This window comes from Meleagris gallopavo, chromosome 3 (genome assembly GCF_905368555.1).
Source record: "Meleagris gallopavo chromosome 3, MGAL_WU_HG_1.1, whole genome shotgun sequence".
Classification (NCBI taxonomy): Eukaryota; Metazoa; Chordata; class Aves; order Galliformes; family Phasianidae; genus Meleagris; species Meleagris gallopavo.
This window is the reverse complement of record NC_139406.1, coordinates 15,031,025-15,058,656: the sequence shown is the minus strand read 5'-3', so window position 1 is coordinate 15,058,656 and position 27,632 is coordinate 15,031,025. Positions and strand designations below refer to the sequence as shown.

The 27,632-nt window shown below is 37.4% G+C and overlaps 1 protein-coding gene across 5 annotated transcripts in view; it reads left to right on the top strand.

Annotated features, from left to right (window-relative positions):
• RELCH (RAB11 binding and LisH domain, coiled-coil and HEAT repeat containing) overlaps positions 1 to 27,632 on the top strand; it is a 73,196-nt gene that overhangs the window by 1,464 nt on the left and 44,100 nt on the right. For all 5 annotated transcript variants that reach the window (XR_014882333.1, XM_010708466.4, XM_085220332.1 and 2 more), the window contains exons 2-8: positions 14,651 to 14,740; positions 21,190 to 21,261; positions 21,372 to 21,427; positions 21,539 to 21,652; positions 23,248 to 23,451; positions 23,536 to 23,627; positions 24,621 to 24,929. Coding sequence is in view for 4 of the 5 variants with exons in the window: in XM_010708466.4 (XP_010706768.2) it covers positions 14,651 to 14,740; positions 21,190 to 21,261; positions 21,372 to 21,427; positions 21,539 to 21,652; positions 23,248 to 23,451; positions 23,536 to 23,627; positions 24,621 to 24,929 (937 nt within the window). In the remaining variant the exon portion in view is untranslated. The remainder of the gene's footprint in view (positions 1 to 14,650; positions 14,741 to 21,189; positions 21,262 to 21,371; positions 21,428 to 21,538; positions 21,653 to 23,247; positions 23,452 to 23,535; positions 23,628 to 24,620; positions 24,930 to 27,632) is intronic.

Here is a 27,632-nt window from a genome sequence, read left to right as displayed (position 1 = left end):
AGAGATGCTGTTAAGATTTCAAATATGGAGGTAACTGGTAGTATCTAGATGGCTTGGACAGGAAGCAACAGAGAAGCTTTCAGCTTTTTTAATTAATAATATATTTTGAAAATTGCATGGTTTTTTTCTTCTTGCTGCTTATACTGAACTTATCTTGTTTACAAATACTTAAAATTTCACACTTGGCTTTGTCCAACCTTCAGTAAGGTTCTTTTTATGATAAGATTGGTGAATGTTGGAAAAACTCTGTTTCAAAGGTAGGAACCAATATTAATTTCTGTTTCCTTAAGAACAGCATCCTTAGGGATTCCAATCAATTCACCCCATTGACTAAGCATTCTCAGTGCTTTGTTAGTGTACGTTGTTTCCAGTTGTTGGTCACAGCTGTACTAGAATTAGAACAGCAGCCTGTGTATCTGTGGAGTTAAAGACACTTAATAAATTGACTTTGTGGAGTTCCAGACCAATGTATATTTATGTGAGAACATCTTAATGATCATTTTGCTGATCTACTGATATGGAGAGTTTGCCCCTATAAAAAGAAGAACCATCAAAGGATAGAGGAGAGAATCTAAAAAAAAATTTTTTGGTGCTGTGTGATAATTCTGAGGCATAATAAAAGTAACTATTGTGCTAGACCTTAGGTTAAAAGTTATTGTATATTGAAACCTGCTATCTATAATAGAATATTGGGGTGTACCTTTTTGTCTCAAAAATGTTTAAAAAGGCAATTAACACTGAGTGATATTGGAAATCAGATGAGTTATGGTCATCATCAGACTTCATTAAATCTAGCACAGAGCTAGCCATTGTGTCATTCCTGTTCTACCTGAGTCTGGTTGATGATAACAAGAACTGATAAGAACTCATGTCTGAATTTAAGTCAATTTGCAAATGTTTAAAAAAAAAAAATTGCAAAAAATCGGTGGGTTGAAAGTTGTCAGATCCTTGCAAGAGTGCTTTTTATTTCTTCTGCCCATCTAGTCTGTGCTGGTACATATACCCATGTGGGGTACTGCATCTGGATGTGGAGTCCTCAGTACAGAAGTGACGGAAACCTGTTAGAGCGTGTCCGGAAAACGGCCACAAAAATCTTGGAGGGGATGGCGCACCTCTCCTATGAGGACAGGCTGAGAGAGCTGGGGCTGTTCAGCCTGGAGAAGAGAAGGCTTCAGGGGGACATGAGAGGGGCCTTTTGGTGTCTAAAAGGGGGCTATCGGGAAGAAGGGAAAAGACTCTTTAGAAGGATCTGTTGTGACAGAACAAGGGGAGATGGTTCCAAACTAAAAGAAAGATTTCAACTGGATATAAAGAAGAAGTTTTCTGAAGAAAGGTTAATGAAGCACTGGAACAGGCTGCCCAGAGAGGTGGTGGATGTTCTATTGCCCAGGCTGGATGGGTCTCTGAGCAGCCTGATCTCACTGTAGGTTTTCTTTGCTCATTGGAGGGGAGTTGGACGAGATGTCCTTTAAGGGTTCCTTCCAACTCAAACATTTCTGTGATTCTGTTTTCAGCATTTGATACTGTATTTAGTTAGAGAAACAAGCCACAGGTCAAATCCAGTATTAAGTCTGTCTGTTTGCCTGAGTTATGAAGTTAAGTTCTGTTGAGAGGCGCAGACAGTTATTCCTGCATTTGTGGAGACTCGCAGAGAGTTTCTGCAAGGGTATTGCAGTTGTCTTCTCTCACTTCAGTATGCCTAAATGGGTTTGAGAATAGAACAGTAGTTTTCTTCAGAGAAACGGTTGATGTAGAAAGTAATGAAATTAGGCATGATTTCAGGGTCACTGACATTTTATGCCTCAGTGGAAAAAACTAATCATGTGGTCAACTTTTATGTAATAGAAAAAGTTCTGTTGACAATTCCAGTTGGAATTCATTCTCAGCACTAGTCCTGTATCTGCTCCCACCACCAACAACTTAGGTGGGTCTTTGTGGTTGTGTGCTGAGGTTTTTTGATAATCTGAGTGGTTGTAGAAAAAGTGACTGGCAATTCTAAGTGGATCCAAAGCATGCTTGGAATGCTATCCTAGGATTTCTGTAGAGCAACTGGAAGCTTTGCAGTGTATGCCCAGTCATTTACAGAAGGAGAGAATTTCAGTGCAGGTGTTCATTGGCAAGCTAAATCTGAGTGCGTGCTGGCATTTTTTTCTCCCCTTATATTTTTTGTTTATAGGCTGCTACAAAGAAGATGTAATGAAATATCACAGCAATTAAACAACTAACATCTTGTGGTAAGGTAAGGTAGGGACTCAGGAGCCGTTTTGTCTATGAACAGTGCTTCAGAGAACTTGCTTATGAGGCAGTTGATAGTCAGATGACAAGATTTGCTTGTATTTTTGGAAAAAAAAATCTCTGTTTTGCAACAGGAGTAATGTCACAGTTGCAAATAGAGATTAAGCTATATTATGCTGAAAAACATGAAAAGGATGCTTCTGTTGTTAAAATTTAGAACAAACTGACTTTGTGAAGGAGTCAGCAATGCTCCTTTAGTTGCACTACAGATCCTTTACATCATGTATTTCAGCTAGATCTTCACAAACTTCATGTTTGCCTCTTCAGTGGTTTCAGTAGCAGTGACCCACATCTGCCAAACCATTTTGAAACTGCCTTCTTAAAGCTGGTCATATGAATGGTGTAATGTGAAAGTTCCTGCTTCATGTAGTATTGCAGATCTCTTGCAAGACTTTGGTTGTCACCTACATTTCAAATTTAAATTCATGTCCCCTTTCCCTCACCTTCACACAGTATAAAAAGTGATATTTAAAGTTTAGAAATAATTCAGTGGCTTGAATGTCTCATCTTTGTTGCTCAGACTCAAATGTTGTGTTAGTAAATCCTTGAGGCTGACAGCCATAATTCAAGCTTGAGCATCGTGGGCTATGCCTGGTAAATGCTATTTCCTGAAGGGATGCAACTTATGCTCCTGGAACTAGCTTTAGTACTAAAGACAAATTAGAATCTGCCTTTTAATTTCTTCCTTATAAAGAAGAATTTTTTTTTAATTTGAAACAGCTTTGATGACAATCATAAAGAAAGAGGTTAAACTGGGATACTGCATTTCCTGAATATTTCCAAAGTGAAGTTGTTTGTAAGTTTCCGGAGAGTTGATTCCAATTATGTTAAATTATCTGCAAATATAAATATATTAAGTTAATTCTGCTACTGTGTAGTAAACTCCAGGGTTTGTTTGTGCTTTGGGATTTTTTTTTTTTGTTTGTTTCAGTTGTAGTGAAATAGCTCCCTGGTTTTGCTTATAGCCTTTGAAATTCAGTTGGGTTTTGCTGCACATGGGAAGAACTTATTGATGATGCTGCCGTAGGAAAGGGGTGTCTTCCTAGCAGCCCTGAATGCTGAGTTGCAGGCACAGTGAGAGTGTGGCTGTTATCATCAGTTTTTCACCCAGATTTTTGTTCTGAGTATATATCAGAGCAGGGACACCTGCTCACTCAGCTTAAATGGCAGTTTAAGATTGGAAATTAGGATGTCGGTGTAATATCTGTTGTTCTAGTGACTAGTTCTTTGGTTGGCAGGGTTGTCTTTTTTTTTTTTTTTCTGGGTTATGGTTGGTTTTGTTTGTTTTATTGCTTTTGTTCTATTAAAATGTTTGCTGATGTCTTTATGAAAGTAACCCAAAATACCTGTGATCTTGTTAGCTACTCCTCCAGGAGCTGTGAGGTCGTGTGACGATTTGTGGGTGAGACGGTGGCTGCAATATCTGTGTAAGGAAGGGTGCTTCCTTTGTGAGGGACAGGATAGAAGGGTGTAGGTAAAGAGTGAACCAAAACTGTCGATAGTGACAGATGGGAGATAGCAAATGTTGTCTCTCAAGTACAGAAGACTGTTCAAAAAGGAAGATGCTTCTAAGTAATGCCGAAAGAAAGAGGAATGGAGTTGTTGATGGCTGCAGTCAGTAAGTGGGTAGTTTTAATCTTTGGCTGGTATCTGTATTGGAGTGATTTGGGATACTTTGATAGACCTGAGGATAGGTTAGTGTAATGGTGTAGCTACACAAAGAAGTAAGGTAGTACAAAGTGTGACAGTGTTGGGCAAAGCAGGGCAGGTTTGTATCATTGTTATCACTGAATAGTGTTCCCTATGTTCAGGTTATACTTTACCTTGCAGTAAATAACTCATTTGTGTGTTCTTCTCTTAGGGTGTTTACAGATAGTTTACAGATATCCTCTGGGGAATGTAGTTGCATGAGTCTGGGTTTCCTGTTCCGTTCCTGTGCCAGAGCTGCTGCTAATGTTCTGTGTGGGGAGAGCAGAGGTGAACCTGTGCACACGGGCTGGTGCTGTAGTTAATTCAGTTACCTGTGAGTTTAACCATGCCTCGCTAGAAAGTTGCAGCAACGTGAGCAAATGTTGCACTGAAGCAGTGAGTGCTCCTTCCTACCTGTTCTGGTTTTGTGGAGAGAAGGGAGAAGGCAAGAAGATTAGAGAGAGCTTTGTGTTTGAGAGCAGCTTTTGGAAGCTTCTTAAGCTTCCCTGCATGTAATTTCAGTTCTCTATGAAGTATACAGAGTTTCTTGTAGTTTCTCTTCCTCTGAGAAATAAGTTTGGTGGTCGAAGATATAACTTGTAAATTGTATTCCACTGAGAAGGTGTTTGCTGGAAATTTATACGAGCTTCATTGCCTGATATTAAAAAATTTGTCTAGTGCTTGCAGGCAAGCCATGATTAATTAGGTAGTGGTATCAAGGGTATCAAGAAGGTGGCTTGTGTGCAAAATCTGTTGTGATTAATTTAAACGTTATAACTAGTGTATTTTGTAAACTTGGAATCAATGAAAATATGGAAAAAAGTATATTTTTTGCAGGAAGTTCTTGTACTTTCAAATTAAGATTTCTAATACATCCTGCCTTAGATTATTTGTATATGGAACTATTTTGAATGTAGCATCAGAAGTGTCTTTCCTATCAGTAGGTAGAGATATCCTTAAATCTTATTCTTTGTGTTTTATCTTGCAACTATATACATTAAATGTATGACTTGTATTTGTTTTTCAGATATAGTGTAAAGATGCAGGTTTGGTAAACTGCATTGGATGCCACTATGACATAAGCTAAAAATTTCAGTAAAGCTTTTAGGCCTTCTATTTTTAATTATGATACACGTGTCTGAGACAGGACACAAACGTATGCTGAGTTTGGACAAGATGTTTTGTTTTATTTTCTTTGTTTCATCTTAAATAGTCCAAGATGAAAAAGCCTTGGAGAAATACTGAAGTCTCTTCCCCTCTGTGCACCATAGGGGATAGGCAATTTACTTCCTCCCTTCCTGCAATGTACTGCTGCATGAAGGTGACGCAACTGAAAACTTCACTTTTGAATTGAAGGAAGTTCTGTTACGTAAAAACTCGGAGCAAAAGAAATTCTTATTTATGTAGCAAGTAGCTTTTCATATGGGTTTGATGTTGGTGGGGCAGGGGGAGAACTGGCAAATGTTCTCATTTGACAGACAACTGTTGAATACGTAGAAGGAGGGAGAGTCCACAACCTCTGTGCAACCTGTGCCAGTGCTTGCTCATCCTGACCATAAGAAAATGATTGCTGATGTTCAGAGGCACCTCCTTTGTTCTAGCTGTACCCATTGCTTCTGTTCCCAGCATTGGTTGCCACTGAAAAGAGCCCCTGTTGTCTTTACATCTTCCCTCCAAATGTTTGTATGCGATTATAAAATCCAGCCTTAGGCTTGGTTTTTCTCTAGACTGAATTGATGGAAGGTAGTCTTGATACCAGAGAATATGACAGGAATCTGGGTTACTATGGAGAATGGAAAAATCCTTGTAATGCAAGCTGATCAATATGCTTGAGGCCAGGCAGTGCTGCAGCTGAGCATATGGAGTTTACTCAATTCTTTTGATGCTTTCTAATTTCTGCTGAAGCCAGCTGGGGTCTGGAACTGGAAGAAGTACCCCTGTGCCATGCTCCTCCCTTAGCTCTTGTTTTGGGAAGCTCTGGTATCTCAAGCACACCGCAGGGAGCCATGCTGGGTTTGGTGTTTTTCCCCAGGGTACCGTGCTGTCTGGATCTCTGTTCGCTGCAGCAGTGCTTAAATGGCTTTTAGCAGGGCCAGCTTGATTCTTTGAAGCTCAAATAATTTGGGTTCTGCCCAAGTTTGTGCAGTAAGCTACCCACTGAAGCAGTGTCTTTGTTGTCAGCATGGCTCTTTATGTGGTCGGCTGGGGTGCACCTGTGTCTTAACCCAAGTCGATTGTGAATGTGTTCTGCTATTTTCCACTTGCATTTCTTCCTTCTCGTGAGCTTCTGCTGTGCTTCCATTATGGGACTACTGTAATGTATTTAGCAAAGCATTTGTTATATACATGGCTATTTAAATTGGTCAGGAAGCACAGACTTGTTTTTTTTCCAACTGGTTTTAGGGTTTTTACTCTCATATCTTCTACAAGTTTTCTTAGCTCATTAGTGATATGAAGTAGGTTTCAATTGGTTTGGATTTCCTTGCATGGACTAGTATGATCTGAACATCCTGAACACTTGTTAAAAATTCCAGATATCTTGTAAATTAATTGCTCTCATAGCTGAAAGTTAATTTTATTCTGCTGGCTGTACTTAATGTAGTTCCATTTAATGTGGCGGTTATCTGAGAACTTCCTTCTTGCACATAACAACTTTGAGAATTCACCTGGTCTCATTTAGCGGGAGCGTTTGGGAGAGGGCAGAAGAATGCTTACTGTAGTAAAACAAAGCTCACAGGCTGGGTGTGTAGAATTCGGTGCTCAATGGGATAAATGACTTACAGGATTCCCATTTCCATGTGAGAGTTAGTGAAGCAATGTGGAACATGTTAATCTGCTGTGAATTTCTGCAAGTTCAAACAGATTTTAGAAACTTGACCAATAAGTTTGTTTTTTCCTTGGGTTTTATGCAAGAGGAGGTAACTGCTGCCATGGATCTGGTTTGCATTGCTGAGTGATCCAGCAGTGCTAAGCTTTGGAGCAAGTTGAAACATGTCAGAACTTTAAAATGCTTCATCTAGTTAAGACTTTTCAAGGTAATGTTGCTCCACATTTGTCTTATGAAATCTGGTAGAAAGCTGCTGTATCACTTATGGGGAATTAAACAGCTCAGCTAATTTATTCAGTTGTATTGCACATATTACACAATCTGTCTATTTCACTTGCTACATAGTGCAACCTCAAATATAAGATCTGAATCGATAATTGTGTTTTGAAGTGTTAATGATATCTGATTCTTTAAATTAATGTAGAAAATCCTCCAGTGAAACTGTTCAGGTCTCTGTTTCATTCCACATCTGTGAATGCTAATCCCTCTTGCCAGTTGGTTTATTCACTTACATGTATTTGCAGTTGGGTGCTGGTGTGGGGTTTAAACGCAAGGAAGTAATAAAGGAAGAATTGTATTCCTTTGGTCTTTGTCTCCAATTTCTTCAGCTTCTGCACCCGTCTGCCTGTGATGCTGTGCAGGATGGTTGAAGATGCAGATTATTCAAGGACATGTTTTTGCAGGCTGGTATCTTTAGAAGAAAGCAAGAAACCTGTTTCATGACTGTTATGGCTAGATTAGTCTAGGTTTTGAATATTTAAGGTAGGTGATATGCCTTGTCTGCTGGCTTCTTCAGCAACAACAGAAACAGATCTAAAATGTATATTCAAACACTTGAATTTTCTCAGGCCTGAACCTGAACTTTAACAGTTGTATAGTACATGTAGCACAGGGGAAAAATGATGAAAGCAGCAAATCCAAGTAGTTTCTAAGGAATCTTGTCAGTTGGGATCTGTTATGATAATACTTCTGGTGTGCCTTTGCCTTTTTACTTAAAAATTACATTGAATATCCTAAGCATAACAGCAAGCAACAGTATGACATTTCCTGGAGCACAGCTTTTTTTTTTTTTTTTTGAGATGGAAGAAGCAGAGTGTTTTTCCAGTGTCTTTGACTTGCAAACCCCCGAGAAACAAGCAAACAACAACAGGAAAAAAATATCTTTGCTCTCCTTATCGCCTAATTTTTCTTGGGGTGCGGAGATTGACCTCAGAGGTTCCTCCGTGCAAGGAAAGTTGGATGTACATGATGGGAGGAGGGAGAGCTTACTCAGAACAATAGCACAACTCATCTGGATAAGCTCTTAAAATTGCCAAGAATCACACCCTTACTAACCTCAAAGCATGCCTTGATAATAGTCTGTGGGTTGTAGGTTAAAATTCACTACAGTAAGGAGTATTTTTATTTCTTTAGCTTTTTGTTTCTTGTGCATCTGAGAATATCTTATATTGGATTTTTTTTCTTGAATCTCTCAAATGCAGCTGTCATTGCATAGTTTTGTCATCTCTAATTCCCAACGGCTTGCTTTGTATGACAGTTAAATCTGGAGTCTCACTTACTGTTGTATTTTGTATTATTTTAAGGTGAAGCATGCCTGTTCGTTGAATAATCATATTTTTTTAATTCATAAGAATATCAAACATGACCAATTCCCTATTATACCTTTTTTTTTTTTTCTGCAAAGCTTATTTTCTATCATCAGTTCAAGAATGAAGAGTAACTTTTTAATCCATAGCTGCAGAGAAGTACAACTTAAGAAGTTCTAATGTCGAAGAGGGCCTTGTTAAGCTTGAAATCCTAGGTCATTAAAATTTAATTTAGTGATGAGAGTTTGTTGTCAAATAAATTACTTCTGGTAGATCAGGTTGCTTGTACAATACTTCTAATACCGATGTTGGAGCACTTCAACCTTCTCTGAAGTAAAAGATAAATATGTCAGCGGTTTTGGATACAAAGCTTCTGGAGCTCTGCATGCCTAAATATTCAGAATTCTCTATATAAATATTTTCTGGTGTCCAATAAAATTAACATTATTCCATAATGTTTTTTCAGGTCTGGTGTGTTTCTAGGCTGTATTCCTGCTTAGTAAGGCTACAATAAATGACAAGTAAAACTCTACTAACTAGCGACATGTAATGTCTTCCAGGATTGTTGTTTTCTATTTCTATTTCTTTGTATGTGTGGAAAGTAGTGGATCTCTGTTCCTTCTTCTCCAAATAATGTGTGAGGGTGGATTTCTGAAGAGCCTATATGATGGTTTCCTAACAGCATGATAGGCTGAAGTTTTTAGCCAAACTAATGGGCTTGGGACTTCTAGTGTCTCCAAAAAAGTTTGTCTTCCTATGCTGTCTTCTTACAACTGTTTCTTTCTACATAAAAACACATAATACACTTACAACCTGTCTAAAATGGAAATAATTTGATCCTAGTATGCTGAATATTCAGTAAAGAGCCACCTTCGGACTTTATTGGGAAGTATTTTTTGTGTTGCCTCTTGTTCCACCTGATGCTGATCAAAATAGAATTGCTGGCAGCCAATTATTACTCTGATTGGTTTAAAATGTGATAAGTTTCAGGTTACAGATGCTTTCCAGTTCAGGTGAATGCTTACAAGTAGAGATGCCAACTGGATTGGTCTTTTACGTGTGTATCAACCCTTATTCTTGAATTTCAAGAGGAAAGTTCTTGGTCTTCATACACACTGTTTAGGCTTGTTAGGTTTGCTAACGAACCTAAGATACTTCCAAAGTACCTTAGTACTGTATTAGTACACAGTGATATGGCTTCTTATCATCATAGGGAAAAGATGACAACTTTCTAGCTGCTCTACCGACTAGTTATTTTTAAATTAATTTAGGTGCTTGCAAAGTAAATGCAGATAGCTTCTAAATTATTTATTGTTTTTTGTTTCTTTAGCCTTTTTGATGATATAGTTTGTTTTTAAGTGGTTTAAGAAATACTTCTACACAAGTGCCTTATTAAATACTCTTTGTGTAAGACAGCAATTTATTCCTGCTTAATTCATGTACTTTAAAACTGTGGTTAGTGTGGTCCTTGTTGGAATCCCTTTAGATAAACAGGTGGAAATAAACTGTTTTAACCATCAGAATGAATGAAACTTAATCTTTTTGGGGTGCTTGAAACCAGATGAGGTGGTTGCAACTAGATGGTATTTAATGTCCCTTCCTACTCCACCCATTGTATGATTCTTTATGATTTCCTTGTTATGTATGTCACTGGAAGGCACAGCCCCTTCTTGAGTTTTGGAGTTTTCTTGTTTGTTTGTTTCCTTAACATTTTCCTCCTTTAGAAAGTTATACTCACCTTGCAGTGAAAGGAGGAAGTGAATGTGCCTGGGGAGCAGAAGCTATCCTGTGGAATCTGCCTGCATCACAAGTAACAACTCTGGGAATAAAAAGGGAATCAAAGTTATTTTCCTCTGGAATGAGGCAGTATCTCAACAAATAAATCAATGAGAAAAATGTGATGATGGACCTGAGTTTAAACTTCACAAATGAAATTAGAGTAGTTGCATTTTTCCAAAAAAAAAAATGGATTGAAGAACACTTCTTAATTTTGATCAAGTGTCATTTGTGTGATTCTTAGCTTTCCGACCTTTCTTAATCCCTTTCCAAATGGCTCAGACTTGCCCAGACTCTGTGTTACAATCCCAATCTATTTCATGGCATTTCACTACAGAAGATCTAAAAAATCAAACCCTATCTTGCTTACTTGCAGACCTTTGGCTTTCTCTTGCCACCTTGCAGTGTTGCACTTCATGGAGTTTTTCATACCTGCTTGTCAACGCTTATTGCACTGTTGTGACGTTCTGAAACATGGAACTGACAATACCTTTTTTTACTGATCACTTATAAGGAATTACTGACTAAAAAGAAAGGTGTTTCAATTCAGAACACCAGAGAAACAAGTAGAAAATCTGCACATAAACTGCTAGTAAGAATGTGCATACTATAAGAGCAGGATGGTTTCCTACTACTGTGTCACTTCAGTTTTTGTTAAAGCAGAAGCAGAGTTCAGCCACAGCATGCTTTCTCCCTGCAGGGTTCTGCCTTTATTATCCTTGTCAAATAACATAAGCCTAAGATTTTTCTTTCTTATTAAAAAGACATTATCTAAAGAAATACACATTGTTCACTGCAAAATTAGAGCTTCATTTTCTTATCAGCTCAGAAAGTAGTTCTTATTGGAGCTGCACGCGCTGAGCAGAGCTCTCCTTATCCTATTTCTTCTCCTTCCAACAGCCCTATTAGTTTTCTTAGTGAGTGAAGCCATGTGTGGCCTGCAAGGAAGTGCTGTTTTCAGCCTCTGTTTCTTCCTTTATAGAAGTACGCACCTTGAGGCTATAGAATGTTATTCCATAATTTTCTGGGGGCTGCTGTTAGTCTTTGGAGAAAAGCCATCCACTGATGGCTGCCTGCAAAGAAAGTGGGAGGAAGTGAGACAACAGTTTCTTGCACCGTTGCCTTTCCTGTAGGTGAAGCAGTGGGGCAGGCATGCTGTTGTTTAGCTTTGGGCAGCCTCCAGCACGTGTGTGCTTTGCTGTTGATACCATATGCTGCATGCTTGTCAGCCCTCACCTTTCTGGGCACCATTTTCAGTTAGCTGTCTCCTTCCACTTTGTTATCCCAGGTGATCTTGCAGGCTGATTCCCTCAGCCTCTATCCAAAATCCCTCTCTGCTGTTCAGACCTACTGTTTACATTTGTTTGGACTTCGTTCTGTTTCTTCAGCAGTTTCAACATGTGAAATAACTCCAAAATTCATCTCATAGTACTAGGAAGACAGAAGTCACTGGTGCTGCTGTGGCACTGGATGGGAGGAAGGGGTCCTTTTGCTGCCTAATTTCCCCTTGGCTCGGTAGTATCAGTGCCCGGGCAGAAGCTGCCAGTATAGCTGGGGTTCGTGTGGCACTGGTTGCTTTGCAGTGTGAGCACAAGAAGAGGGAGTTGCCAGTTGGGCCTCGCCTCACCTGGCTGTAGTGGGAGCCCATCTTTCCAGAGGGTGGAAACAGGTTACCTGCTGCCTGAAGCACCTTCACTGAGGAGCTGTGGCCCAGCAGAGCGCTGGTGATTAAGCTTTCTCTATAGCTGGTACTTGGCAGGGCCCTTAACCTCAGCAGAGATGACTTGCTGATGCCTGTGTAGCCAGTTTGGCCAGGAGGTGTCTCAGCCCAAGTGCTTCAGCCCTGGTGACCTCTCACCAATGTAGGAGGAACTGGTGTAAGAGCCACACCAGGTTATTGTAAAGGTGGTGTACTGTAGCAAAGTGGTAATAAAAACCTTGTTACGTTGTTCAAGCTAAGCATTTAGCTTGAGTTGTGTTCCAGAAGTTGGAATTTCACAGAATCACAGAATGGCCCGGGTTGGAAGGGACCTCAGGAATCATCAACCCCCCTGCCACATGCGTGGCCACCAACCTCTCCATTTAATACCAGACCAGGCTCCCCAGGGCCCCATCCAACCTGGCCTTGAATACCGCCAGGGACGAGGCATTCACAACCTCTCTGGGCAGCCAGTTCCAGCACCTCACCACTGTCTATATTTTCCTACATCTGCATTGTGTATCGCTTTGAGAGACATTGAACTGAGAAGCTGGTGTTCAGTCTGTGTGCGTATGCTGCTATGGTGCTTTTCCTTCAGCATTTGCTTGGCTGTGCTACACCTTTCTCAGTCTAAAGTCAGGTTCCACCACGGTGATAGATAAAAAGGTGGTTTTCATTGTAAATCTTAAATTCAGATAGATTCCGTTAGCTCCACATTGTTGAAGCACACAGACCAACTTTAATTTACTTGTTTGAGAAGTAAGTTATGTATGGGGGAGTTGTACATACCAACCCGTATGTAAGGAGAGCTTCAGATGTTTCTGTTATTGTCTATACTCAGATGGTGAGGGGGAGTTTAAATGATGAATGTACAAATTTCAAACTTAGAAATTGTCGGTGTGGACATAGGTGTGGTGTTTAAGGCTCTTTCTGGACGTTAAAATCATCAAAATACATGGTTGTTAAGGTTTTTTTTTGTTTCTGTAAGGACCTTTTATCATGTAAGAGTGGTGCATATTTGCTGGCTGGGAATTGTTGGATTTAGAGCTGCTGGATTCTGTTGTGTACCTCTTGATACAGACTTAGATTGAAAGACAATTTTTTCTCATAATTTCTGGTTGCTGTTTTGGCAAACAGGTTTGTGTTTCATTGCTGGGTTTCTTTTTTGGACTTTGGGATGGAAAATGTATTTGCATGTACAGCTTTGGATGAGCTGTTAATTGTTATGTGGTTGGCTACCTGAAAGTTTGGCAGTTGTTTCTCTGATGCCTAAGAGGAGTAGAAAATTATGTTGTCCATTTGCCACAATAATGGTATACGTAAGACTGGGTCACCTCTCTCAAATACCATTTTTGTCATTGAAATCTTTATTTATATGCTGTTTCTTTGTTTAACTTGAGCCTTGAGTTCAATTTTGTCTAAGAACCTACAGTCTCAAATGAAATGAATTGGAACAGTACTTACTGAACAGCATTAGGCATTCTGAAATATCAGATCTGAAGACTTTCATGCCATGCATTCAAAAATCATGTTTTCTTTTGAACTTAATCACTTCTAACTGTGATGTGTGTGTGTGTATGTGTGTGTATATATCTACACATTTGTCAGGCACATCAGTTTGGTGCTGTACAATTCTACTTGAGCTAGGAAACTTGTTTTCCTATGTAAAGGTTTGCAAGTAAGCAGAACAGTGTGTATCCAAATGTTCTGATTTCCTTTTGGTGTTGGTTTGTGTACAGAGGGTGCCACAAGACCTTACGTGTCAGTGTAAGGCTTAAATGTGCGAAGAAACCCCAAACATTAATAGATTCTTTAAGTTTTGACACAATATAAGATAACTTCTTTTTCATTTTAAATGTTTTCCATAGTGTTAGTCATGACAGAATGTGACTGACGGGTGATGAAATTGCTTCTATTCCTGCTGGCAGTTGCTTTTTTTTTTTTTTTTTTTTGACAGCCAACTGGAATTTGTTCTTTGTTAAAGTGACAACAGTTCTAATGTAATTAAAATTATTTCAGGAGAGGTACATAGAGATTAATTTTGAAAGGAGGGGTGCGATACAATGTACTTGGTACAATGGAACGTGCAAATTATGAATGTATTCTACTGATTTTGGGTTCTGTTGCTATTTGAGCAATTCTGCATATTTTTTCTAATGAAAGAAGGGGGAGATCAAAAGAAAAAGGTAGAGGCAAGATCAAAGCATTTTGCTGGTTACTGAATTTCTTGATTTAAAAATTAAATTCTAGAGCATGAATATTAAAACTGCAGTACTATGAACTGTGCTGGTCTTGCTTTATTTTTGCTATAACACAGTCCTTGGTTAATGTTCTATTAAGTGGGTATGTACTGAATTTAACAGATAGAGTTGAGTGTTAATACAGCATTTGGCTGTGCTAATGTGTTTTAAAATACTAAAAAAGGGAAGAGAACTGCTTGCAACTTGTTACAGAGCAGTCTGAATCTATTTATTTCTTACTGTTTACTCAGTTACATACAAGCAAAGTCTCTAGCCCTTGTGGAAAAGGGAAGGAGCTACTGTATGCTGCTCCTGCTGTATTGTGGCAAGGGCAGAAATGCTGTCTTTTACAAGCGGAAAAGGGAAATGTGTTTGTCTAGAGACAGACTTTATGGAAAATGTCATGAAATTCCAGTCTTGCAGCACAGTTCACCTTTTACTAATAGTTTTTGAAATGAGATGTTTTGCCTTGTTAAAGCAGTCAACTCTTCAAGACTTAAGTTGTTTTTCGGTTTTTGATTCTTCCTTCTCTCTCAAGATCGCGCTGGAAGCATCAGTACTCTTGATTCCTTAGATTTTGCAAGATACTCCGACGACGGCAATAGGGAAGCGGACGAAAGAGTGGCGGGTAAGTTTGTATGATTTAGGAATCACAGATTGCCAACTTGACCACGTGGCACGTTGTTTTTAGCAGCAACATATTTAAATATTCCCAAAGTTGCCGAGACTTCACTGCGATGGTTTACCTAGTCACTTAATGGTAGATTAGATTTCAGATGTTGTACTGTAATGACTGTAAATATTCAGGCAGGTGTGCTTCTATATGACTTAAGTAAGGAATATACTTGAAAACTAGGATCAATCAGGCAATGGAGCAATATGTTGATATTGCCTATTGGCTGCTAGCATACAGTTGAAACACTTCCTAAATCACTCTGTGTAGCAGTCTGTGGCCACTGCGTAGGTAGCAGCTTTCTGATGTGAAGATTTGCAGTGAAACATCTGGTTAAACACAGCTTATGTGTAGATCAAATATGCATTGCCAAACCCGTAGTGAATTTTGGATTTTGTCAGTTCCACAAGTCATCTTTGCTACAGATCTTAACTGTAGCACTTTTCTGCCCATTTGATTTCTAGATTGTATAAGATATTTTCTTGTGATAGGACTTCTTGCTTCTTGTAGTTCTCGATTAAGAATCTTGGGAATTTTTAATTTCAGGATTTTCAGTTACCTCACAAAAGGCAGAGATTGCCTATATTTCATGTTTGAAATTATTATTATGATCTTCTGTGCACGTGAGCCATGTTGCTGTAATCCAGCTTTTTTCCTGAGTTTAGTTGTTTAGCTATTCACAGCTTCTCTAGAGAAAAGCATAAAATCTCGGTAAAATTTGCTGCTCAGTTTATTTCCAGTGAAATAGTTCCACTCAGTATCATAAGCACTTGGAATTTGTCCATGCTGTGACCTTTTTTCACATTGTTTATCTTTATGAAGCCTGAAGTGATGGAAGCTGTCTTGTTTCTGCTCCATACTGTTATCTGCTTCAAATCCCTGTGCTTCATCATGGTGAAATCCATGAACGTGAAGCATATTCAGATACTTTGATATTCTGGCCTGTAACTGTAGGTAATGATTTTTCTTTTATTTATATGAAAACTGCTAGGTTTTCTAAACAGTGTGTTTAAGGAATGCAGATATTTCTGTATCATGTTCTGGAATACAATGCAAAAGCAAACAATTTCTAGTTTTTAAATTTTCATCGTCTTGACAGATTTTTTTCTATATCTAGGCAATCTTTCTTGATAACACTATTATTGAGAGAGCTAGTTTGATCTTAGCTTGGAGCTGTGTTTTCTGGTTGAATTGGATTACAGAAAGTAAGAACTGAACAGAAGTGACATTTAGCAGAACCATTCATCTTCTGGCGGAACATTAATGACAAAATATTGATTGTTTACGGTATGAAATCAATGCATCCTAAAATGAAATACTAAGTGTAATGAATTGTTTCCTAGAACAAAGATTTTGGAAGACTACAGTATAGTAATTGACTGTCGTCATGTAATAGATAAGTAAATTATTTGTCAGAATATTTAAATTACATGCTTGTGTTCTTTAGAGAGGTTTTTCCATGAGTTCCTAGAAGTGATGTAAGAATCAAAGCAAGACTAGATACGATTTCTGGTTACTTGTAAAGTCATAAGTTTTCCAAAACATCATATTTCTAGTTCAGTTGTAATTGCTTAAAATATCTTGCATCAATTCTGTATCAAAACATCTATCCAAGCAGTAAACTATCTCATGGAAGTCCATTCAGAAACTGCAGAGTTTTCAATGTGCACACAAAAAACATTTCACAGTAGAGATTGCAAAGCCTTTATATGCGCAGCTCCTTCTTTGAACAAAAACTGGCTATTAGCTTCTACTTTTAAAGTCAACCTTACCTGCAAATGTGCTTTCAAATGTAAGTCTACCTTGCTTCTTACCATACGTTTTTTTTCTCAGCAAAGAGCATTGACGAGTAGGCGTTAAAGCTGTAATCTATTGCAAGAGCTGCGGGCTGCAATCTGATAGTCACATATTCTTTTGATAACTCTCAAAGTTAGATTACAATAGTTTCTTTTTTTAAAATACATTTCTCACACTATTATCTTTGGGTTGTTTTTTTTAACCATTTGTACAGAATCCATTATTTCTATTATCTGTTTCCTAGCAAATGTCAAATGAAGGATAAAAAAATAAATGCGTATCAGTCATTAATGAATCCTGAGTCAGAAGTACTTTTAAAATGAAGTTATTATGTATCCAGTTACAAATACTTTTTTTACATTGGGAAAGCCAAATGAAAAAAATGTCCATGTGGACCATCCAAAGCCATCATGTTTTGCTTTTATGGATGGTGTTAGAGTTGGCTGCCAGATTTCCCTTTTTCCCAGTCCAAAAAATGTTGGAAATAAATGGAAGGATTATTGTTTGAAGTAGATTTCAGTATTTCAGTTCTGTTGGTCCAGCTCATTCCATTTGACATTAAAAAGCCTAGAAGTAAAAGTGTTTTGAAGAGTTGGCATGAACTTGTCATTTGGGAAATCTGATCAAAGGACGTTAAGTGACTCTCATTTGTAATACTGTCATAAGCATGTCTGAACAGATATAATTCACAGAAGCCAGCCAAGATATGGATAAATATCACAGAATTAATTGTAGTAGAAAACATCTATTTTCTTCCTCATCTACCTGACATCTACCTGATCTTACTATGGATGTAGAGCGCCATGTAACAAACTGGATAAAAAAATTCATAATCCACAAAGTTTTAATAACAGCAACAACAACAACAAAGCATCATTGGTGCTTACAATGCACTAGATGAAACAACTTGTTCTGTAAGACTATTAAGTGCTGAACCAGTTGGTACTAAGATAAGGTCAGTACTGAAGGATTTATGAGGCTTAGGGAACCTTCTCCAAATACTTGTTTTCATGAGAATGGAAAAGCTACTTGAAGTCATATACCTGCAGTATTCAGTGTAAATAGGTCATCTGACATTCAATCTAAGAACTGAATCTTCTGCCACGTCTTAAATTGACTGTGCAGGTATGTTTGTGACCTAAAAACTCTTCGTATTTTAAAATATTTAGCATTGCCAACCTATCATTGTCATCTAGTGTTCTGAGAATCTGCTCATTTTAGAAATGTGATAATGTGATACTGTTCTTTCAGTGATAATAAAATTAATTATTGTCACGTAAGTAGAAATACATGCTGAAAATGTTTACTTTTCAACTTATTTGCCTTTGACCAACAAGAGTGCTGTTCATGTGCATCTCATTGGTCAGTATCCCAAACCACAAGTTGTTCCTTATACCTAACTTCTTGATCTATGGTTCAACAACTTCTGAAATCATTAAAAAATATGGCTGAATAGAATGAGATCCTTGAAAAAGCCTTATTTTAAAATTTCTGAGCTGTGCAGATGAGCTTCCCATTTCATCTATGCACTTCTTTTTTAAGGTGCGTTTGAGTAGTTGCATAAAAACAGAAGTTCTGAATTGTTCTAATCCTTAGTTGCCTTCTTGAAAGACTCAAGTCTTTTAAATAAGGCTAAGTACATTTTTTTCCCCGCAGATGGTAGGTGTAATGATTTGAGTTCTTTAAAGAGAAAAAGCAAGAGAGTCCCTTAAATTCAGAATGCACTCTTCTTGCTGGAAGATTACACAACGATATAGCTCCTAACTCTGCTCTGTGCCTTCCTAATAGAGAATTAGCTTAATTCTTTACTTTCCTAGCTGTCTGTCAAAAAACTCTTCTGTACGCCATGCTCAGGGAGTTTAGCACCATTCACTAAGTACTATAATGCATTATATATGGTACGAATTCAGTCAAGCATTAAGTTAATATTCAGCTGACTTTATCAATGTTATTGAAAGGTTAAACTTTCTAAGGTAGGTAAACATTAGGAGAAGAAGGGGAGGGAGGAGAGAGAGACCAGGTCATTTCTTTTAAAAGCCAGTGGTTGGCAAATGGTTACAAAGAAAGTCAGATCATTAACAAATGGGGATTTCGGTGTTGGTTTCATTGGTGTACGCCTTGAGTTAAAAATCTTTGTGTATTTTGGCAAAACATTGCGTTTCAGCGTAGTTTCTAAAATAAAGAACTTCTAATCATAATACAGAACTCTATTAAAATTGCACTGTAAGTATTTGGAAAAATTTACTGAAACCTAGGAACAAACTTCTTCAAATAAAAGCTAAATTTGTGTCTTCCAGATGCACTATGGTTTGTATAGTGACAATTACAATGTTGACATTCCTAAGGCAAGAAACAAGGTACAATTATGAGTTTACTGTTTGTAGCAGAATTATTGTGGCTGTTGTGACAGGCTGTGAAGTGAGTTCTTCACAGGTATGGTACGTTCAGAATCTTCCACTGTATACAGAGAAACATGCAGCAGAGTAATCTTCTTAAAAGGTTGACTGGGTGAAGTCCTAATGGCTTCTAAGAATTTTCAGCACTATCAGAGTTTACTAAAAAAGTAATTCATGCCGTCTGACATGGGTTTGTCTGACATGATTTTTTTTTTGGCTTTCTATACCTTCAGTCATGTTTTATTCCTCTTTTTCTTGATGAGATACCTGAGTTTTTCAAGTTTTCTAGTTTATGTTGGTTTTCTAACTTTTTTGTTGTTGTTTTAAATTTCTATCATTCTAGTGCAGGGCACTCCTGATCTGCAACTGTTCTGGACACTGATAATATTTTCAGAGAATAAAATGTTAAGACTCATTTCCATCAGAAAAATTAGTTGATTTGAATTCATTACAATTTGCAAAAACTAAAAAACAAGCAGCTTTCAACTTAGAATCTTAACTGTGAATGCAAGGAAGCCATAAAACGATCAGATGCTTCGCTACAAGAGCATTTTCTAACTTTGTTGCACAGAAGTATTTGCAGATCAGCATTGCTGAATACTAGAGATTTTGCATATTTTATTCATCATATCCTCAGTTGTGCTTTTACATCGCTGCAGTAAAATTCTGTGCATCAAACAAGTTCCTTTCATGTAGCAAATGTGGTGTACTGTAGTTACTCCTTCAGTTTTTATGGAAAAATGCAAACTGAGTGAATCTTTTTTTCCATGCATGCTATTGATCAAAAAGTTCTTAATCAGGTGTTCCAAAAAGGAAACCAGTTTTTATAGCCTTCAGTAGCATTTCTTACAGATAAGCCAATTCAGTACTTCTGCACTGTGCTGTCCTCTGCAAATATTTCAGAATGCCATGTTAAGTTGTTTCCAGGCAATGATTAAAAGTCTTATTAATATATTCGTATTAAAAACAACTACAATATTTTTAGCTTTGCTTTGGAGTCAAAATTAAGTAAATGCTAGGCATCCACTTCAGTTATGCAAACGTTTTTGGTATGGTAGCTGCTTTATGCTTCTCTCATCTAGTTCATTACAAAGCTCATTCTTTACGGTAGCTGTAAATGGCTATTAAGATACTTACTGTATGTTTTGCAAAGTACAAGATGTTAAAATTTGACATCACAGTATATACATGTGGCTTAAAATTAAAATATGTGAAATTCCAGTGCAAGCAAAGCACTCCTGGCTCTTTCAGAGAAAATAACAGAACGTGAGAAACTCACAACCAGTGGTAGGGGTGAGAGCAGGTGGAAGTGTCACCTAGAATTTTGTGTTTTGAAATCTCTAAAACTTACACTAGATGGTTAAAAATGTTTTATCCCCAAGACTCATTGGAATCTTTTAAGGATAATGGAGCAAAGATATTCTTCTTGCGAGCTTCTCTGTAAGCACTGAGGGAGCTGCAGATTTTGCTTCTTTTTTATTTTGCACCTCTTAGATGTATTCAACATCTAAGTCTCAATTACTTCTAGGATATTCCTAAAAACATGAAGTAAAGCAAAAAAAAAAAAAAAAGGTTTTAAAAAGATACTCATTTTAGTAAGAAAATGAGGTAAGCTTCAAATTCTGCCACTAAAAGTAGTGTTTTTCAGTATATAAATATTTCAGTAATTTCAATGTATAAATTTATTTTCAAAAAAAAAAAAATCAGTAGTCTCAGTGAGACAGTGCATTCACATTAGGGTTTTAGTTTTGCTACATGGAGACAGCTAACACTGCTACCATCATGTATGCGCTTTATTTAGATCTGATCTTTGATTGCCATTGTAGTCCCCTGCCCCTTAGAAATTCAAATGTTTGACAGTATCAGCTGACCATAAGTGAAGAAGAAGAAATAACAAACATTTTCCAGTAATGCAGAGTTAAAAACAAACAGCCAAATAAATACAAAACAGCCTACAGCGAGTCCTTGTCAGACAGCTTGAAATTTTGGCTTAGTTAATTAATCCCAATGAAACGATGGAAAACATTCACCAGTTTGCTTTCAGACCAACTCTGCTGCATGTGTTCATAAGTTCCATGAAGACTGCATGCTTTCTGTTGAATACAAACTGTATATTTTTTTTCATACCCATCCTTGCTTTTTATATTTTATTTTTTGTTTCCCTTGCCTTGGTTGGATGCCTGTGTGTGTTTAATCCAAATCCCTGTCCAGTCCTGGAGTTTGAACTACGGAAAGCCAAGGAGACCATACAGGCCCTCCGAGCCAACCTGACTCAGGCTGCAGGTGGTGTACACAAACCTTTTCTTAAGCCTCTACTTTGAACAATGTAGAAGTAGCTGAGCTCATCCTGGTTGAAAGAATAAAATTTAGTTACTTTTTTTTTTCCTCCCCAGAAAATGAAGTTCCTTTGCAGGAACGAAAAAATTATAAATCAAGTCCTGAAATTCAGGTAGGTGGCTGGTGAAAACTGAGCTTTGCATGGGTCTTAATGCGGATATGTTTCAGTAGCTTACAGCAGGATGAACAAAGATGCAGTGTATTGTTTTCTTTTTTTTTCCAGGAGCCAATCAGACCTCTTGAGAAAAGAGCTCTAAACTTCCTAGTTAATGAATTTTTATTGAAGAATAGTTACAAGCTTACATCAATAACATTTTCAGATGAAAACCATGATCAGGTAAGGTTTTCTTTTTTCCACGTTCAGATCTTTTTGTAAGCTCAAGTGAGCTTAAATGATGTTAGGATGAGTATTCTAAGTGTTAAATGTTAGCATTTTCATACAAAAAGCATGGCTTGGAAACAGCCATTTGAGAAGTACATTCTCCAAGTCTGTAGGAAGGGGACGAGAGTCTCTGCTTTCTATAAAGGAAGCAAAAGAAGGTAATGATAACTATCTCTAATTGTATTTCACTATTTAGCTTATGTGTTTAGAAAGGCAGTTTCCAAACAATATCATAAAATTCTAGAATGTTGAGGTTGGACAGCATCTCTGCAATTCATCAGGTCCTGTTCTTGCTCAAGCAGTGACATCGAAAGCAGGTTGTACAAGTCCATGTCCAGACAGCTCTCACCTCTCCAGGGAGGAGACTCCACAACTTTCCTAGCAACCTGTGGCAGTGCTTGGTCACTCTCACATAAATGGTGTTTCCTGATGTTCCAGCTTGTGCCCATTGCTTCTTGTCCTGTTGCTGGGCACCATTGAAAAGAACCTGTCTGCATGTTCCTTGCACCCTTCCTTAGGGTATTTATATACACTGATGAGATTTCCCCCTGAGCCACTTTTCTCTAGGATGAACAGTCCTAGGTTTCTTGGCTGCTCCTCACAGGAGAGATGTTCTAGTCCCTTCACCATTTTCATAGCTCCTTTCCATTACTCTCTTCAGTGTCCATGTCTCTAGTACTGGGGAGCCCAGAACTGGACACAGCACTCCAGATATGGTCTTACAAACCCAGAACAGAAGGGAAATGTCACCTCCCTCGGTCTGACTGCACTTGGCCTAATGCAGTCCAGAATATCATTAACCTTCTTTGCAGCAGGAGCACATTGCTTTTGTATGTATTTAATATTAAATTTATATATAACAAGTCTAGAAAAAAATTGTCAAAATTCTTGAAGTAAAAAGTAAAATTAAAAGTGTGAGTCTATTTGAGATTTAATGCCTTTTAAGAGAGGATCACAACTCCTCATTATCAGAGTACATGCTTATTTGTGTATATGAATGTGAAATAATCTTGTAGGATAGTTAAGTTACATGTCAGTGAAAAAAACAAGGTCAAGTTGCAACAGTTAGGGATGGAAAGTTGTATTATTGTATTCATCATTGTACACTGAATACACTTGTGTCCAGATTTTGCTGAAAATACACGCCCTGTCTATCAGTTATCTTGATAACTGTCTCCTGGAAGATTGTACGTGTAAGTGAGATGGGAACAAAGTAGTAGCCCTATCAGTAGGAAATCTTCTACCACATTTACTGGCTTCTGTTAGCATTTGATCAATTATACATTTGGTTCTCCAAAGTAGAGATCATCCTAGGGGACAGAAAAAAAATTGTGAGCTATGTGTTTTGGAAAGTTCTCTTTATAATACACTGCTTAGAACTGTCTTTAGGCTAAGACTTTAGGTTATGAAATGAGCCTGTATTACTGCAGTGCAGTATTTGACATGATTATTTTGCTGTTCTATGAATGCAGACCTAAGTTAAACAAGGAAGAAAAACAGTGCTAGAAGTCAGTCTATTGTTTGGTTTGTTTTCTCTTATTGCTTTGAAGGATTTTGAATTGTGGGATGATGTGGGATTGAACATTCCAAAACCTCCTGACCTTTTACAACTCTATCGGGACTTTGGAAACCATCATGTTACCACAAGAGATGTGGTGGATGTATCAGTTGGTGTAGATGATGATGAGTTGGAGGCTGCCACCCCTATACTTGGGACCGTTCCGGTATTTGAAACAACACCACAATCAATAGAAGTAAGAGGCTGTAGGAAAGAAATTTCAACTGTTTTCATCATTACTTCATTGTACTAAACTCTTTTGTCTCTGTCTTGTATTTAGCAATGTTTAATAGTGCAGAAATTAGAAGATCAAATTAGTGTGTTAAACAATGAGAAATGGTCTTTGATGGAACAAATCCAAAGACTTGAGAGGTATGTATTTATCCATCTGCTTAACTGCTAATAAATGTTAAAATAACTTCTCAATGTTTTTCTGGCACGTGTATCAAAACAAGCACAGTTTTTACCTATAAAATTGCTGGGAGTTCTTCGGAGCAGTGCAGTCTTTCCTTTTAATATGTGGTATTTGATTTGGGGGGAAAAAATACACCAGGAGACTTTAAACTGAGTATTTCTCTTTTGTTTACTGACATTGTTTAATTTTGGAATTAGCTTTGTTCCCTCAGTGCAACTTCTTTATTTACTTAACTGAAAATAGCATCACTTCTGATGTGTTTTGTATAGATTTTTCTCCTCAGTCAGCTATATTTAACTCTGCAGTACTGCACTGTGTAGAGGTTGCAACGCTGTTTAAGGTTGTATTTTAAATAATTTATTTTAATATCGTTTTTCTTTCTATAATAGAAATGACAAGATCTTGAACAACAACAATAGAAAGTCTTTAAAAGTTTGTTCAAAACATGATTCTGTAAGCTATAAGGTAGCATTCCTCTTAGGAGAATGTATGTTAGGACAAGCGCATACTTTTTCAATAACTTTTATGACTTGTACTCTTACCATTTCAAAACTAGGTGGGATACTGTGTAGTAATTCTTTCTGTAGTATTTTGAGTTTTGTACCCCAGATGGGTGTCTCTCTCTTGACAGTGTGTTTCAGTACTCAGAGTTCAGCCAGAAACATCATAACACTAGCTCTTGTCACTTATTTGTAGCATTGAATCACTTGTTCTGAATGCAGCATTTTTCCTTCTACTAGTTGTTGACTGAAGACCTCTGGTAAACTGGTGCTCATCTGAAGAACTTGATTTGATATAAATTATTTCTATTAAAATGAAACTTTGAACATACTGGATTTGAAGAAAGAACTGTTCAGTGTGTTGTCCTTATTTCTGTACTTGTTTTGTGATTCCAGCAACGTTCTCAGGAAAGTAACAAGAACATTCATTCTTGGTTTTAACTTTTTCAGTGAAATAGATTTCCTCAAGAATGAAAACTTTGCTGTGTCTACAGTTTATGGTGTAGCTCCCCATCCTCCCTTAGAGCAAGTGCCTCACACAGTCTCAGAGGACAATGGACGGTACTTGGATATCAAGAGCTCTGAGAATGACAGTAAACATGAAAACACTGAGGAAAAAAGCCTTTCATCATCAGCTGAACATGATACAAGGACTTCAAAAGATGATACGCTAAATTCTGTCCCCTGTAAAGACACAGAGAAAATGTCCTCTTGTGCTCCATCAGCTAAAACTGCAGTGCACTTTGATAAACCGAATAGGTGAGTGATTAGTTTTAAAATGAAATGCTTTAAAAATTAGGAAGTATATAGATGTTTTTCTAACAAAGCCCCGCAACAGGCATAAATCATTTGTGTTTTGAATATAAATGAAAGGCTTAGCATGCCTTTATTGAACACTGATGATACTTTCATACTTTCACATAGTGTTCCTACTGATTTTTAGGGAAGACAATTTTTAGCATCAACTGTAAGTGCTTCTTTTCACCTCCTACTTGTTTCTAAATCTTGCCATAATCCTTGTGTCAAAAATGAAAAGCCAAAATTAAAGTGATGAATGAGAAAACAGGTTATTTGTGTTCTCTGTTACATTTTAATTTTGTAATGAAATCTCTTCTATTCCATTTGGAGAGTGGTTGGAAAACCTTAGTTTTTCCATCTGGAGATGCAGTTCTAATAGTTATTCTCCTAGGGTACTTAAAAACTTAGATTTTTTCTTTAAGCAGAAATAGTATCCACTGATATTCTCTCATTTTTTAACGTTTGAATTTGAGGCTTGTCTTCATTTGGTAACTATGATTCTTTCAATTAAAATAAAGTATTCATGTTATTACTTGGAGACTATGAGTCTGTGTGTTTGAATGTTGCTGGGAAAGTCTCTCAAATATATGCAGGCTTTTTAAGCATTATAGTGAAGAAGGGAAGTAACTTATTGAATAAGTAAAAGACAAACAATGGTGTACTACTAGGAGTTGAGCAGGCTGCAGAGATAGTAAAGTGTGTACAACTGATGGCATGCATAGGAAAGTAATACAAAGGAGAAATGGACATGCATGGTATTCTGCACTGATAGAAAAATGAATAGAAGCTGAAAATTACTTCCCCTGCTCGCCTCCCTCCCCCCTCCCCCAAAAAAAAAAAAAAAAAAAAAGAGTAGCTACCCTTGCTAATAATTAACTTTGCTTGCAAATCCTATGTGTCCTGTAAGTTCTCACATTAATCCTGGGAGATGAAGGCAGTTTTTTTTAGAATGGAGCAGCAGGAAAGATATTTAATTTCTGAATACAGTAGGTTAGTGTTACTACTAATTTCATCTGTTCTAATTGAATGATTAGTGCTTAGTAAGAAAGTAAAACTCAGGTGAGACTTATCTGAGTTTTTTCAGTGGTTCCATTTAAACTTTCAGGATTTGTTTAATGTATTTTTATATTTCTTTTATATTCTAGCTGAACACTGAGGCTATGTAATAATCAAAATTTGTACCTGTCATACATTTATGACTGTAAATTTGCATGCTTGCCTTCCTCTGTGCCTTCTTGCAAGTTTCTTTTTGTTCAGTGTAATTGGGATTGCTGGGAGGAATTAAGAACACAAATGGTAGATTGATGGTTTGGAGATAGTAGAGGATGGGTATTAAAATAGGATGAGATCTATGAATAAGGAAGGAATTCCAGAGGAATATATGACAAGTTTCTAGAATAGCTAAATTAATTTATTTTGCTGGCTTGCTGGTCTTTAAAATCCATGTGCAATGATGTATGGCTGCTGCAGCATTTTTTTGGAAAAACATCTACACTGAATAAAACCTTCAGTTTACATGGAGTCCATTAATTTTAGAGATGCACTGATACAGCATTTGCTGCATAAATAAGTAATGTGTGTGTAATATGTAGCTATTTTGGTACTGAATTTCCTATTTTACATGTCAGTGAAGGATCAAAGGAAACAATCCTTGATAGTGTTTTATAGATTCATCTCTCTCAGCTGACTACATGAGAGAATTATATTATTTCTTAAACAATGCTGCTTCTCCCACAGATCTCAAGATACGTACTGCATATATATTTCATTCAGTCTAAGGCAGTTATTTGTAAAAAACAATTACTACAGTTTATTCAAGAGGTGTTAAAAAACTGCATTAAAAGCTAGGACTTGGTTCTTAAAGACAAGACTGTTACTACTGTAGCTAGAGGATGGATTCTTGGCATAAATCTTAACCAGATGGGAAAAGATGATGGGAGAGCAAGTGAGCCTGCTTGATGTGACTGTAACAGGAACAGGTGTGTGTACATGCCCAAAAATGAGGACATGGGGATCCTTGGACAAGTGCCTTGTGTAACAGATTGCAAGAGAAAGCACTAGCAGAAGTTTAAATACACTCCATCGCATATATTTATTCAACTCGTTTTAGGTGTTTGGTAATTTGAACCAAATACGAGGTGTTTTCTTCATGTAGCAGTCAATTTTTCAGTAAATTGTCTCTTCTCCTAGTTATGTAGGGAAAAGAGTAGTGCTTGCATTTTGTCTTCATCATGCCTACTTATATTTGCACTTCGTTACTGGCATCTGTTGGTCCTTGAAAAGACTTTCTACTGACTTGGTGAAAGAGGCCTGAGTTTGTCACTGTTTCTGTGAGGAGAGGCTTTATTAAATTTCATAAAGAAGCTTTCTAGAATGTAAATGTAGGCAGCAGGACTTATGGAGTCTATGCTGCCCAGAGCTTGCTGTTAATTAACCCCTAGGGAAATTCAAGGGATATGTGACACTTGGTTTTTTTTTCTTTGCAAAATGAGGGTAGAACTTTACTCTAATTTGAGTATTTAATTAAGGTTTCAGGTAGATAAGAATTTGACATTCTGTGGAGTGCAAAGATAAGATAAAAATGAGCAGCCAAGACAAAGGTTGGCTTTGATTCTGTTGATATTACAGTACTGCTTTGCAACACTTGCTCCGGTTCTCCCAGTG